Source organism: Vipera ursinii (assembly GCF_947247035.1).
Source record: "Vipera ursinii genome assembly, chromosome: 5".
In the NCBI taxonomy this organism is placed as follows: Eukaryota; Metazoa; Chordata; class Lepidosauria; order Squamata; family Viperidae; genus Vipera; species Vipera ursinii.
Window position 1 is genome coordinate 7,064,899 of NC_139518.1, and position 15,742 is coordinate 7,080,640.

General features: G+C 46.6%; 1 protein-coding gene across 1 annotated transcript in view; it reads right to left on the reverse strand.

Moving 5' to 3' along the window:
* The window catches only part of CHRD (chordin), a gene marked incomplete at its 5' end in the record, with an annotated part of 60,851 nt that overhangs the window by 12,497 nt on the left and 32,612 nt on the right, over positions 1-15,742 (reverse strand). Inside the window, 6 exons of the mRNA XM_083363908.1 lie at positions 924-1,017; positions 2,506-2,712; positions 9,514-9,627; positions 11,228-11,472; positions 13,057-13,213; positions 13,411-13,527. Coding sequence (XP_083220034.1) covers positions 924-1,017; positions 2,506-2,712; positions 9,514-9,627; positions 11,228-11,472; positions 13,057-13,213; positions 13,411-13,527 — 934 coding nt within the window. The remainder of the gene's footprint in view (positions 1-923; positions 1,018-2,505; positions 2,713-9,513; positions 9,628-11,227; positions 11,473-13,056; positions 13,214-13,410; positions 13,528-15,742) is intronic.

Genomic DNA, 15,742 nt, shown 5'->3' on the forward strand with positions numbered 1-15,742 from the left:
TTCCCTCCCTCCCTCCCTCCGCCCCTTTTCTTTCCTTCCTTCCATCTACTCACCCATCTATTTCCTCCTTCCCTCCCTCCCTCCATCCCTCCCTTTCCTTCTTTCCCTCCCTCCCCTCCCCCTTTTCTTCCCTCCCTTTCCTTCCCTCCCTTTCCTTCTTTCCTTCCTTCTTTCCCTCCCTCCCCTCCCCCTTTTCTTCCCTCCCTTTCCTTTCTTCCTTCCCTCCCTTTTCTTCTTTCTTTCCTTCCCTCCCCTCCCTTTTCTTCCATCCCTTTCCTTCCTTCCCTCCGTCCCTCCCTTTTCTTCCCTCCCTTTCCTTTCTTCCTTCCCTCCCTTTCCTTCCCTCCCTTTCCTTCTTTCCTTCCTTTTTTTCCCTCCCTCCCCTCCCCCTTTTCTTCCCTCCCTTTCCTTCTTTCCTTCTTCCCTTCCTTCCCTCCCTCCCCCTTCTTTCCATCTCCTTCCTCCCTCCCTCCCTCCTCTCCCTCCCTCCCTCTCCTGAGAGGGATGCAACCATGGTTCAAAACACAGCACCAGCCTCTCTACGTCAACTTTATTTTGGTTTCAAGGATTGAAAATGGGCCCCAGGTCGGTCGAAGGTAAAAAAGCAGGAGGGGCTTCATCTGGAAATGTTCCTGGTCATCCCCCCAAGAAAGAGGGCAAAGGTAAACAACAAACGCCGGGGGAAGCCCGGCAGTGGGCAAAGCCAGTGTCCGGTAGCATTCTGATAAATTAGTACAGGTGGCAGTAGGACGTACCTGGGCAAATTCCTGGGACCCTTTAACCCGTTTGAAATTTAATCCTGTGGGATTTGCTCCCCCCCCCCCGCTTTTTCCCCCCTCTCCATCCCTCTGACTATCCTCAGAGTATCTGACAGAGAGCCTAGCGTCCCATCCACATGCCGAATCCCGCCCTGCCTGGGTTACCTTGGCACACAGGGCAGCACTGGTTACTTTGATGGACTGGCTCAGAGCAGTTGAGAGGCTGGCACAAGACCGGGTCGCAGATCACTGTGCGCTTCTGCGGAACCGGGAGAAGAGAGGGGGGGTGGGGGAAAAAAATAACAGAAGGAAGAAGAGTGATTAGACCTGGCAAAGCAAGATTTTATTCTCCACTTGGGCTGAGTTTGCTTGCAAAATGACTGAAGAACATGGAGGGACCTTGAAGGTCTTCTAATCCATCCCTCTGCTCAAAGCAGGGAAACTCTATACATCAGGGGTCTTCAAACTTGGCGACTTTTAAGACTTTCCCAATTTTTCCCTGGCTTAAGTGTGGAAAAAACAAAAAATTTAAAACCCAGACTCGGCGTAGGTGGGAACCCAAACACAAAGCTGTCTTTCGGGAAAGGGCGGTATATAAATCTAAATAAATAAAATAAAATAAATAAATAGTACAGACACGTGTCGCGGTTCTGACAGATGAAACTCTTCAAAGAACTTCGAGTCATTGCTTACCTTAAAGAATCTTTATTTGAGTAGCAGAGCATCGGCACTAACATAAGTGAAGCCAAAACCGGAGTTCCCCTCTCCTGACCACATAGTATCAAAGCACAATTCCCTCCTCCAATTTGCAGTCCTAAATCACATTCCCCAATTAGTTTAAAGTGCCCAGCTTTCTCTCCAGCTCTCCAGCATGCCAATTCTTACCATCTCTTATTTCAATAACCTTGGTTCTCACACTAGATTCAGTATTGTTATGTCTAGCTAAACTCTCATGCACATTCCTCCCCCCCACCCCAGCAACATCTAACTCTAAGAGTAAAACGTAAGAAGAAAATGGCTGCATCTCCTTCTGTTGTTAAAGCCAAAACATCCGATGTGAGCAGCGTTGACATCCGCCCCCCCTTTACAAAAAGGACAAAACCTGTAACGTAAACAAAACATCGGATGTTTTGGCTTTGACATGTCAAACTTGCAACGTCACGTGACGGCGCACTACGTATCGGAACTTTTTCCCCATTGCCGGCAATGGGGTGGGTGCAGTTTCATCATGACGCATCTGGCCCGCGGGCCGACAGTTTGATGCCCTTGTTCTAGTAGGATGCTTCAGTTCTTCCAGAAAACAGGTAGTCCTCGGCTTACAACAGCTCATTTAAAGACTGTTCAAAGTTACAACGGTGCTGAAAAAATGACTTACGACCGTTTTCCATGCTTACAACTGTTGCAGCATCCCCACGGTCACGTGATCAAAATGCAGACAATTGTCAACTGACTAATATTTACGACTGTTGCAGCGTCCCTGTGTGTGTGTGTGTGTGTGTGTGTGACGTGATTCCCCCTTCCCAACCTTTCGACGAGCAAAGTCAACAGGGAAACCAGATTCGCTTAATGACGTTTTACTCACTTATCAACTGCGGCCATTCATTTAACCACTGCAGCGAGAAAGATCATAAAAATGGGACAAAGCTCACTTGACAACCGTCTCGCTCAGCAGCAGAAATTTTGTGTTCCATCGTGGTCGTAAATCAAGGACTGCCTGTGCATGTTTTGTTGCGGTCTTCCCACCTACCTGACAGGTGCATACAGAGCACTTTTTGTCATAATCAGGGGCCCAGCGGGAGCCATGAGGCCGATGTTGACCTTCAAAAAAGCAGGCGTTGGGGTCTTTCTTCAACTCTTTGGGGTCCTTGGGCCTTGGTTCCCCAACAAAGTCTTTCTCTAGGTCTTCAGAAGCCAGCCGGAGGCCCCCTGCCTTGCATTGGTTGGGAATGTGAACCTGGAAGAACAGTGGCCATTAAACAAGTGAGCAGTTGGACATATCAAGAGCAGGGCCAGCTAGCAGCTGAAAGAAAAAGAAATCAAGCTTGCCTTAATGAATCAGATTGACGAGGCTTGCCGTCAAACCTACCAGAAAGGCACTGGATCTGAAAAGCTAGAGCCGTGTTTTCGAACTTGGCAATGTTAAGATGAAATGGACTTCCGACTCCCAGAATCCCTCAGCCAGTAGAATTCTGGGAGCTGAGGTCCACAAAAAATGGCCAAGGGTGAGAAATGCTCTTGTCAATTCTACAATGAGCATGGCTGCAGCCATTTTTCCCCCTCATTCTAGGTTGCCACATAGAAAGGAGGGAGGGGGATTGCCCAGATGCTTCGTTAGTCAAAATAATCTTCTGTACCGTGGGAACCAAGGTCATCTCCTACTCCCACGTTGCATAAAAAAAGCCCGCCAAATGAATATATTGCATAGCTTTGGGGGTGGGACATTATACTTTGTAATTGGTACTTGTATATTCAGACTTGGTTTCACTTTTGATTGTGCCTATACTTTGTAACTAATAGACATGCTCTTTGAGGAATTTTCAAACCTTGGGAGTTCTGCTTTATTTGTCTCTGTCTGTTGGAAACCTTGACACACTGATTTAAAGAAATAGCAAGGATGCTCTGTGCCTAAATGTTAACTTGCAAGTGTGTTGTGGCCTCCATCACTGAGTCTTCACCTATTCAAGTCAAATGGGAAGTCAAAGAAGCCTGTGGAAAAGATGGAATGAAATGGGAACAACTGTGCCAATTCAGCCTACTCAGTCCTACTCCAATACTGAGAATCACTTTGGTGCTGGGGTTCAGGTGCCGACTCAAAACAGTAAGTTGTAAATTGAGGACTTACAGGCCGGTGAAACTCCTGCACCTGCAAAATATAAAACTTGGGAGTTTCCAGTTTCTCCCTTTCAATGCAAACTCCTTCACGTATCTGTTGAGGGGAAGGCAATGTTGGAAAAGAGGTTGTGAAAGTCACCCACTTTCAGCTCCTGGAGGACAGATGGGGGAATATATCCAGCAAATAGATTAATAATAAATCATTTTCCTGCAGAACTGCCAGCATGGAAATGCCTAGTTGCTTTCCATCTTAGCCACTCTAGCAACCACTGAAGGGAAAACACATCCTGGCACTGTTAGCTGATGCCAAGAGGATTCTGCTGCCTTCCAGACAAACATGGTTTCTGGGAAGCCACTAGCAATGTTAGCCCTGAGCCAGGATAAGGTGTGTGGCAGACAAAAATCTGCCTTTGCAAACATCCCAGCCATGAAGAGACTTTGTTGGAGGAGGAGGAGGAGGAAGAGGAGAAGGAGAAGGAGGAGGAGGAGGAGAAGGAGAAGGAGAAGAAGGAGAAGGAGAAGAAGAAGAAGAAGAAGAAGAAGAAGAAGAAGAAGAAGAAGAAGAAGAAGAAGAAGAAGAAGAAGAAGAAGAAGAAGAAGAAGAAGAAGAAGACGACTGTGGGGTCCTTGGTGCTCTCTGATCTTGGTTGTCTTCTTGCAGATGTTTCATTACCCTACTATGTAACATCATCAATCTTAGAAGGGAGGAGGAGGAGGAGGAGGTGAGAGGGCTTGACGAGGGGCTGCAGCCAAAAAATGCTTTGTCTTTTGGTCAAATTTTGTGACAATTTTTTTCTTAAAAATGCCACACATTGCCCACACTGGGTTTACCTTAAGTTCTTGATCATCATTTTAGCTTTGGTTACCTCTTGAGAGTAAACTAGGAGTAGCTACAAGTGTTTAGCCCTCCCTTGTAGTCACTCCTCAGAGTAGTTTAGTTCAACTAGTCTACTCCAACTAGTTCTGTGCCAAGGAGGAGCCCCTGGATTCTGAGCATTTCCATGTCAAAGCCAGAAGCTTAAGTGGGAGCAGAGTTACCTTCAGAATAACATGCTTGCAACAATATTCCCTAAAATGGGAACAGAAAACCTGGTGACACACAGTGGTTAGAATGCAGCATTGCAGGCAAACTCTGCCCACTGCCAGCAATTTGATCCTGACTGACTCAAGGCTGACTCAGCCTTCCATCCTTCTGAGGTCAGTGAAATGAAGATTGCTGGGGGACAATATGCTGAGTCTGTTCTATCGCTTAGAGAGGGATGCAAAGTACTGTGAAGTCTAAATGCTAGGGCTAATTTCAGTTCATAGAAAGTGAACTCAAATTCTGCTGGCCACGTGGACACAGCCCAGGCTGTTTTTGCTGGCCATAGCATGGAAATGGCTTGCTGTCGCCTTCTTCCGAGGCTGAGGCTGAATGACTGCCCATTTCACTCCAAGAATTGGCATTTCTGGGTGGTTTCACACCCAAATACTAATTGGGCCCAAACCTGTTTAGCTTCCAAGCCCAGACAGGGTCAGCCAAACACTGCTGTTACCTTTTCACAGAATTAAAATGAAATAGAATTCATATTATGACTCTCTAATCTGGTGTTTCTCAGCCTTGGTCACTTTAAGATGTGTGGACTTCAACTCCCAGAATTCCCCAGCCAGCAGGATGGCAAGGGAATTCTGGGAGTTGAGGTCCTCACATAATGGCTGGGGAATTCTGGGAACTGAAGTCCCCACATACTGGCTGGGAAACACTGGTCTAATGCCTATGTTCAGTGACACTAAGCCGCAGACAAATAGCTTTGCTAACTGGGGAATTCTGGGAAATGAAGTCCACACATCTTCAGCGGCCAAGGTTGAGAAACAGTGCTCTAGTTATTTTTCCTCTTCCGGTATGCAAACAATCAGCTAACACCTCTTTCTGAACTTTAAACAAACAACTTACTTAGAGCGTGAGAGGGACGGAAGCAAATCTGGGTTTGAAAAAACAAGATACAAACCATATTATCGATGATGAGAATTTCTCTTATTTTCCTAGCTAAGAAAGGACGGTCTGCGCCATTCCACCACTAACACCACCCTGCCAACTTACTGTGTCATTCAGCGTTATGCAAACATCCATCTTAATAAATGGAGCATGTCTCATTATTTTATTTCCATGCCAAGAAAAGCTTCACTTGCGGAATTTCCATCTGTCGAGGGAGCAAGCAAATGCCTCTCCTTGCAGTGATTATTAAGAATGCAAACAATGTAGAATTTAAGATTTTGGCACACGGCAATCCTTGGCAACTCGCCACACTCCTAAATGTTGCCACTAGCTGAGGAAAAGAGAGTAATTTCCTAAATTCTCTCTCTCTCTCTCTCTCTCTCTCTCTCTCTCTCTCTGACTTTAATTCCTGTCAAGTTTAAGAGAGCCTTTTTTCAACCTGACTTTTCAAACTATGCCCTTCCATCTCCTTGAAAAGAAAGAATTTTGAGAATCTTTCCTGGTACAGATTGTGCAAAAACTCAGCCCTACCTTTGGTTTTATTTCTTTCATTCTACTTTCAACATTTAGATCAGAAAAGCCAAAAAAAGGCCAAGGCAGTCTTAGGCTGCGTCAACAGAAGGATGAAATCAAGATCACCTGAAGTGTTAATACCACTTTACAAGGCCTTGGTAAGGCCACACTTGGAATCCTGCATCCAGTTTTGGTCACCACGATGTAAAAAAAAAAAGATGTTGAGACTCTAGAAAGTGCGCAGAGAAGAGCAACAAAGATGATTAGAGGTCTGGAGGCCAAAATGTATAAGGAACGGCTGCTGGAATTGGGAATGTCTGGTTTAATGAAGAGAAGGACGAGGGGGGACATGATAGCAGAGTTCCAATATCTCAGGGGCTGCCCCAAAGAAGAGGGAGTCAAGCTATTCTCCAAAGCGCCCGAAGGCAGGACAAGAAGCAACAGAGGGGAACTAACCAAAGAGAGAAGCAACCTAGAACTAAGGAGAAGTTTCCTGACAGTCAGAACAATTAACCAGGGGAACAACCTGCCTCCAGAAGCTGTGAGTGCTCCAACACTGCAGACTTAAGAAACTGGACAGCCATTTGTCAAGTATGGTGCATGGTCTCCTGCCTGAGCAGGGGGTTGGACTCTAAAGACTTCCAAGGTTCCTTGTAACTCTGTTACTCTGTTTTCAAAGAAAAAAAAAAGAGGGATCTTGGGAGTCCTAGTGGACAATCACTTAAACATGAGCCAGCCGTGTGCTGCAGCTGCCAAAAAAGCCAACACAGTGCTAGGCTGCGTCAACAGAGGGATAGAATCAAGATCAAGTGAAGTACTAATACCACTTTATACAATGCCTTGGTAAGGCCACCCTTGGAATCCTGCATCCAGTTTTGGTCGCCACAATAAAAATAATAATAAAAAAAGACGTCGAGACTTTGGAAAGAGTGCAGAGAAGAGCAACAAAGACGATTAGGGGGCTAGAGGCCAAAACACATTAGTGAACGTTTGCAAGAATTGGATACGTCCAGCCTAAATTAAGAGAAGGACGAGGGGTGATATGATAGCAGTCTTTCAATATTTGAGTGGGGGGGGGAAGAGGGGGCCTGTCACAAAGAAGATGGAATCAACCTCTTCTCCAGACAAACTGAGGGCAGGACAAGAAGTCACAACAGACGGAAGGGTTTATGCTTTGAGAGCTGCTCTAGTTCTCTGGAAAAAAAAGAGACCCAACCTAGAATTAAGGAGAAATTAATTAATTCAATTTATGTATTTATTTATTTATTTTATTACATTTATATGCCGCCCTTTCCCGAAGGGCTCGGGGCGGTTTACAGGGTAATTAAAAAAAACAAGATACAAAAGTTAAAAACAAGTTTAAAAAGAAATTATATTTCTCCCTGTATAAATAAAACCCCAGTTAAAATAAGATTAATCCTCAGCCTGGGCCAGAGAGCTCGAAGAGCCAGGTCTTCAGGCCCCGGCGGAATGAACGGAGGTCGGGGGAAGTCCTCAGCTCCACCGGCAGCTGGTTCCAGAGGGCAGGTGCCCCCACTGAGAAGGCCCTATCCCTGGGTGTCGTCCTCCGGCAATCTCTTACCGGTGGGACCCTGAGAAGACCCTCCCTGTGGGAGCGCACTGGACGAAGGGAGCTTGATGCCGGCAGCAGGTGTTCCCTCAGATATCCCGGACCGAAGTCATTTAGGGCTTTATAGGTCATCACCAGCACCTTGAATCTCAATTAATCAGTGGACCACTTGCCTCCAGAAGGTGTGGCTGCTTCATCACTGGAGGTCTACAGGTTGACATCTTGTACAGTAAGCCTCCCTCTATTTAGCCTGAATCTCCTTCCTTATAACGACCTCATTAATTCTGGTCCTGTTCTTTGGGGGCAACTGAAGGTAAGTCAGTTCTGGATGACGAGTCTTCAAATATTTGAAGACTACTTCTATATTTCACCTCGTTTCCCCCCCCTGTAGTTTAAATCGATATCTGGACAGCAGAACAGAACGGAATGGAACGGAACAGAACAGAACAGAACAGGAGCTGGAAGGGACCTTGGAGGTCTTCTAATCCAGCCCCCTGCTCAAGCAGGAGAACCTATACCAAGGGTAGCCAATCTTGGCTCTTTTATGACTCGTGGACTTCAACTCCCAGAATTCCTGAGTCAGCATGACTCAGCTTGGAAACCTCTCCCTTTCCCCTCAGCATGGCTGGCTGAGGAATTCTGGGAGTTGAAGTCCACGAGTCATAAAAGAGCCAAGGTTGCCTACCCCTGACCTATACCATCTCAGACAAGTGACTGTCCACTCTCTTCTTAAAGACCTCCAATGATGGAGCACCCACGATTTGTTGAGGCCAGTTGTTCCACTGGTTAATTGTCCTCATTGTCAGGAACTTTCTCCTTAATTCCAGGTTGCTTCTCTTTGGTCAGTTTCCAACCATTGTTTCTTATCCTGCCCTCTGGTGCTTTGGAGAATAATTTGACACCCCCCCTCTTCTTTGAAGCAGCCCCTCTAATACTGGAACACTGCTATCATGCCCCCCCCTATTTCTTTTTTCTTTCGACAAGCCAAACTCAAGTCCTGCAGCCGTTTTTTGTATGTTTTCATCTCCAAGCCTGCAGCTATTACTATTTTCAAATAGGTTCATCTCTGCAGAGAGGAAGGGTGATTTTCTTGGACTTGAAACCATTCCTCCCTCATCTCAACTGCTTTTGGAGACTACTTGTGGTTACAACCTAGTAAGAAGGGGGAGGGGGAAAAATCAGCCTTCACATGTTCAAAAGGCATTTGTGGACCCATCAAAAACATAGTTTGGAAATTAGAGTCTTTTATAGCTAAAAAGATCACTGCAGACGGGGACTGCAGCCCAGAAATTAAAAGATGCTTACTCCTGGGGAGGAAAGCCATGGCAAATCTAGACAGCACACTAAAAAGCAGAGACATCACCCTGCCAACAAAAGTGCGTATAGTCAAGGCTACGGTCTTCCCAGTTGCAATGTATGGCAGTGAAAGCTGGACCATAAGAAAGGCCGAGCGCCAAAGAATTGAGGCCTTTGAACTCTGGTGCTGGAGAAGACTCCTGCGAGTCCCTAGGACTGCCAAGGCGATCAAACCGGTCAGTCCTAGAGGAGATCAACCCTGACTGCTCTTTAGAAGGCCAGATCCTGAAGTTGAAACTCAAATACTTTGGCCACCTAATGAGAAGGAAGGACTCACTGGAGAAGAGCCTAATGCCGGGAAAGATGGACGGCAAGAGAAGAAGGGGATGACAGAGAATGAGGTGACTGGATGGAGTCACTGAAGCAGCAGGTGTGAGCTTAAATGGACTCCAGAAGATGGTAGAGGACAGGAAGGCCTGGAGGAACATTGTCCACGGGGTCGCGATGGGTCGGACACGACTTTGCAAGTAACAACAACAACAACAAAATAGCTAAAAAAGCAAACATACCTTGCCCCGAATCTCGCCCTGGGGGTTTGCTTTGGTGCTCACTTGCAGAAAAGCTGTGCCTTGAGCTAGGTGGCGTAGGAATTCCGCATCCAGATCCTTCACCACTCCTTGGGCCTAAGTGGGAAAGAAAAGTGCCTGAATAGATTTCCAGGACAGTATGCAGGCAATTCTCGACTTAACGACCATTCGTTTAGTGACTGTTCGAAGTTAAAATGGCCCTGAAAAAAAAAAGCGATGACTTTTGATTGTTTTCACACTTACGACCATTCCAGCATCCCCAGGGTCATGTGATCAGAATTCAGACCCTTGGCCACTGGCTCCTATTTATGGCGGCTGCCATGCCCCCCAGGTCACGCGCTTCCCTTTTGCGACCTCCTGACGAGCAAAATCCAGTGAAGAAGCCAGCTTCAACTTAACAACGCTGTTGCTAAATTGAGCAGCTGCAGGGACTGACTTCACAACTGGGATGTGAAAGGTTGTAAAATGGGGCACAACTCACTTAACAAATGTCTCACTGAACAACAGAAAGGTTGGGCTCGTTTGTGGTCTGCTTGTACAAGCGGTGACTCTTCCGTAGCTGATTAGTCCAGCTATGTGCTTGCAATAGTTCTCTGTGTGGGCTTGTATGTGTGCACAGCCCATATGTGATAAGAGAGAACATTGTACATGTGATTATCTGCTCTCCGTTTAATGGTCTGCCAGCCTAGGTTTTCCAGAGTTCCTTCTTGCTAAGTAGCCCAAGGAAAGAACGGAGGATGCCAGAATGGAACCTGTGATCAATTTTCTTGAGTTTGTTCCGTTTTCCTGTATTTGGAAATTGTGTTTTCTGCCAGAGGTTCACTGAATACCCATCCTGGGAAATGACCCAGGGCAGATGGAATGTCTTTGCATTTTACTAGTGGCAACGTGACATGTCATACAACAGGGAGGATCCCACAACTAGCAAAGACTCACAAGGATTTTTTTCCTATTATTCACTCTCTCTCTCAGTCCAACCCACCTCACAGAGTTGTTGCTATGGGGGAAATATGAGGCGGAAGGAGTATTATTAGACATGTTTGCCTCCTTGGGTTATTTATAATGATGGATGGATGGATGGATGGATGGATGGATGGATGGATATGGAGAGAGAGAGAGAGAGAGAGAGAGAGAGAGAGAGAGAGAGAGAGACAGACAGACAGACAGATAGACAGACAGACACATACATAGATACATAGATGGGTGGGTGGGCAAGCGGACAGACAGACATAGAGGTAGGTGGGTAGATAAGTAGATAGTAGATAGATAGATAGATAGATAGATAGATAGATAGATAGATAGATAGATGGATGGATGGATGGATGGATGGGTGGGTGGGTGGGTGGATGGGTGGGTGGGTGGGTGGGTGGGTGGACGGACAGACAGACAGACAGACAGACAGATAATAGATAGATAGACGGATAGACAGACATAGACAGAGGTAGGTAGAAAGATAGATAGATAGATAGATAGATAGATAGATAGATAGATAGATAGATAGATAGATAGATAGATAGATAGATAGATGGATAGACGGATAGACGGATAGACGGATAGACGGATAGACGGATAGATAGATGGATGAATGGATGGATGGATGAACAAAATCGATAGATGGATGGGTGGATGGATGGATGGATGGATAGACAGCATGACAAAGCATTTCTATCCCAAAGGGTGCATTTTAGCACCTTACCTCCGTGCCATAGAAACTCCTCAACAGTCTCCTGTGCTCTGGGCGGCTGGTCTCGTGAATCTCTCCCAGTTCAGCAAAACCGTGCAAGTGCGCACTCACGGTGCCATCGTCTACCCTGCCCAGGCCAGCCACCACAATTTCATAGTGCAGATGGCAGTGATCGTCCAAGGACACCCAGGCGTGGCCAGCAGAGCCTGTGTGCACCGGAGGGGACACAAATTGCCCAGCCAGAGGGATAGGAAGTTCTACAGGACAAAAGACACAAGTTGTCTATTCAAGAATGCCGGTTTATGGTCTATTAACAAGGGAAGGTACCTGATGCTTTGGCTCCCATTTCCCACAATCCTTGGCCACTTGCCATACTGTCCAGGCCTTATTGTAGCACATCAGAAGCCCTTTAACCCAGCGTTTTTCAAACCTGGCAACTTTAAGATGCCTGGTTTTCAACTCCCGTACACCAGGCTGGGGAATTCTGGGAATTGAAGTCCGTGCATCTTAAAGTTGCTAAGTTTGAAAGCCACTGCTCTGACTTCACTGACCCTGGATAATAAGCAGGCATATACATAGGATGAAGGCTATTGCTAAGCACATTGATTTGTGCTTTAGATTGCAAGCCGCCCTGAGTCTTCGGAGAAGGGCGGGATATAAATGGGATTAAAACAAAAATTCTTTTGAGAATCAGAGCTAGGGCTACATAATATAGCAATTTCCTTTAGCAACACCTAATATTAGGTATTCAGAGCAGAGGGAGAATACAGGGAAGTTACCTGACCGTGGTCTAATTTTCAACTCCTGCTTGAAAATTCAACTTCTGCTCAGCTCTAAACTGCATTTTCAAAACCTGACAATTAAAGGGTTCTCTTGATCCCCTTATTCAAATACTACAGGTAACCCTCATCTTATGACCATTCCTTTAGTGACTATTTGAAATTACAACAGCACGGAAGACAAGGGACTGGTTCTCATACTTATGACCATTGCGGTATCCCCATGGCCATTTGTCGTGTGAACCAATTTGGGGCACTCGGCAACCGGCACGAATTTACGATGTGACCAGCAATTTGCAACCTTCCCAGCCAGCCGGATTCTGACAAGCAAAGTCATTGGGGGCATGATTCACTTAAGAACTGCAGCGGTTAGCTTTACAGTCGTGGCAAAAAAAGGACATAAATTTGGGCACAGCTCACTTAACCACTGCTTTGCTTAGCAACAGAAATCCTGGTCCCATTTGTGGTAGTTAAGTCAAGGACTGCCTATAGCTAAGTTTCACATGGTGCAGCATTTTTAAAGGTGGCAATGACTTCCTCATTTGTACCCCACTGTCTTTCAAATTGGGAGCTTTAAGAGGGGTGGACATCACCTCCCATGCTGGCTGGACCATTCTGGGAGTTGAAGTTCACCCACCTTGACATTGGCATGTTTAGGGAAGACTGATCTACCATCTTGACATCTCTGTCTTTTCACCAGGATGCTCATGTCTGGCTGAGGAAATCTGGGAGTTGAAGTCCATAAGTCTTAAAAGTTGCCAAATCTGGTGGACTTCAACTCCCAGAATTCCTCAGCCAGTATGGCTGGCTGAGGGATTCTGGGAATTCTGGGAGTTGAAGTCCATAAGTCTTAAAAGTGCCAAATCTGGTGGACTTCAACTCCCAGAATTCCTCAGCCAGTATGGCTGGCTGAGGGATTCTGGGAATTCTGGGAGTTGAAGTCCATATGTCTTACAGTTGCCCATCTCGAGCTAGAACAAAAACTTTATTCACATCAACCGCAGGTGATTCTCCTGTTATCTGCCTCAGAGAGTATCTTTTATACACCCTTCATGCGAGTACCTTGATAACGGGCCCAGAGTCCGCTGTAGAGCATGGAGTTTATCTGTCCACGCAGTTCTCCATCCTCAAAATCCTTGGTGGCGACATTTAAGAACAGCTCGTTCTGCAGCAGCATGTGGGCATCGCGCCCGCTGGCTTGGGTCCAGGAGCCACCGGCCTGAAAATAACAAGGATGGTAGGGGAGGGAATAAAAGGTGCAAGGCTTGGTTGGTCCTCTGTAAGTGTGAAGCCAAGGGCATGCAAAGAGGAACAATGCATTTCACACATTTTGAACTCTCTGGTGCTCGCTGGACCAGATGGGCTGCCGTCTACCCCTCCCCAAGTCTTCCCACTCTTCTGCCAGCCAACACTCACCATGCCATCCTTGTAGCTGTGGGTCATGTCATACAAAATGCTGCGTTTGTTTCTTCGGCGGGGTTTGGTCTCCAAGGTGACCCCAATCACCTCGCTTCCCGTTCCGTCCACCTGGATCTAGACAGAAGATTGTCCAAAAGGAACGATCAAAGCCACATTAACTGAATAACAGAATAAAAGAAAAAAACAGAATAACAGCAGACTAACAGGGTTGGAAGGGACCTTGGAGGTCATCTAGTCCACCACCACCACCACCACCCTGCTCAGGCAGGAGAGCCTATACAATTTCGGGACAAAGGGTTGTCCAATCTCTTCTTTAAAACGTCCAGTGTTGGAGCATCCACAACTTCTGGAGGAAAGTCGTTCCACTGATTAATTATCTTCACTGTCCGGAAATGACCAGTCTAGAGAAAAGAAGGACTAGAGGTGACATTCTCGCTGTATTCTAGTATTGGAGAGGCTGCCACAAAGAGGAAGGGGTCATCTTATTTACCAAAGCACCTGTAGGCAGGACAAGAAGAAGTGGGTGGAAACTAATCAAGGACAGAAGCAACCTGGAACTAAGGAGAAACTTCCTAACAGTGGGGATAATTAACCAGTGGAACAACCTGCCTCCAGAAGTTGTGGGTGCTTCATCCCTGGAGGTTTTTAAGAAGCGACTGGAAAGCCTTGGTGGAGCGGTGGGCTAATGCCTCCTTAAGTAACACCAGCTGCCTGCAATTAGTGCACGTTCGAGTCCCACCAGGCTCAAGGTTGACTCAGCCTTCCATCCTTCCGAGGTAGGTAAAATGAGGACCCAGATTGTTGGGGGCAATTAAGCTGACTTTGTAATAATGCCGCTTGGGTGTGTGTGTGTGAAAGCCCTAATAAGCTGGCATATACATAGAATGAAGGCTACTGCTAAGCTTGTAAGCCGCCCTGAGTCTTCGGGGAAGGGCGGGATATAAATGGAATTTTAAAAAATGGTATATAGGTCTCCTGCTTGCGCAGGGGGTTGGACTAGAAGATCTCCAAGGTCCCTTCCAACTCTGTTATTCATTGCAACGGTCCATCTTTTGGAAGGCATGAAAAGGCTGAATTTAGCAGAAAATTTTGATTCTGTTCCCCTGTTCCCCTGCCCTGATTACCACATCAATTTTATTTTATTATTTTATTTTAGTGGTTTAGTTTAGTAGTTTAATAGTGTAGTGGAGGCTGGGCTAGGACAGGGTTTTTCAACCTTTTCACCCATTGTTACCACTTTTAGGATATGGCAACATCCGAGGACCACCAGTCGCCTAGCAAGGTGTCAACAACTTGATGACCACCCCGCTCCCAAAAAGGAAAAAAGTGATGAAGTACAGGTAGTCCTCGATTTACAACAGTTCGCTTAGTGACTGTTCGAAGTTACAGTGGCACTGAAAAAAGTGCCCCCCAAGCCGCAGCCAAGCAAGACACCTGCCTACCTGCCTGCCTGGCGGCGCTCTTCCTCCTGTCCGAAGTTTTCATTGTTGTGAGCATTTCTGTTGAGGATTGGCAGCAGGGGTGGGGTGGGGGGTTGGGTTTTATTTCTTCCCCTCTGCTGGTTGGTTGCAGCAGGTTTTGGTCACTTCACATGACCCTAGGACACTGTGACCATCATAAATATGAATCAGGCGCTGATCCTGGCGCTTCCGCTGAGCCCTGACAGCCCTGCAGCTCCAGCCGTCTCTTGCTCAGGCTTGTGTGGTGCTGCCACCAGTTCAGCTCATTCCCCTCCCCCACTACCACTTTTCTAGGATGGTCGCGTACCACCTGCCAGGTGCCAATGTACCACAGGTGGTACCCGTACCACTGGTTGAAAAGCCCTGAACTAGAAGACCTCCAAGGTCCCTCCCAGCTCTATTCTGATTCTGATTCTGAGATCGGACCGCCACTTGTCTGAAATGGTATAGGTTTTCCTGCTTGGGCAAGGGGTTGGACTAGAAGACCTCCAAGATCCCTTCCAACTCTGCTAGTCTATTATCTGTTATCAAGAAATTTCTCCTTAGTTCTAGATTGCTTCTCTCCTTGACGAGTTTCCCTCCATTGCTTCACTGACCTTCATATTTCTCAAGTGTTAATGTGCTTTTCCCCATCCGTTCAGAAGGAACCACAGACTTGCCAATGTTGATAGCTTTTTTTCCCTACTGTGTCCCCATGACAATGTCCCCAGTCCTTCTAATGGAGTGCAGATAGTCCTTGACTTGCAACAGTTCCAGGGGTGGAATTCAGCCAGTTCGCACCGGTTTGGGAGAACTGGTAGCTAAATTTTGCAGAACTGGTAGCTAAATTTTGCAGCATTCAGAGAACCGGATGGCTTCCAGAAGTCCAG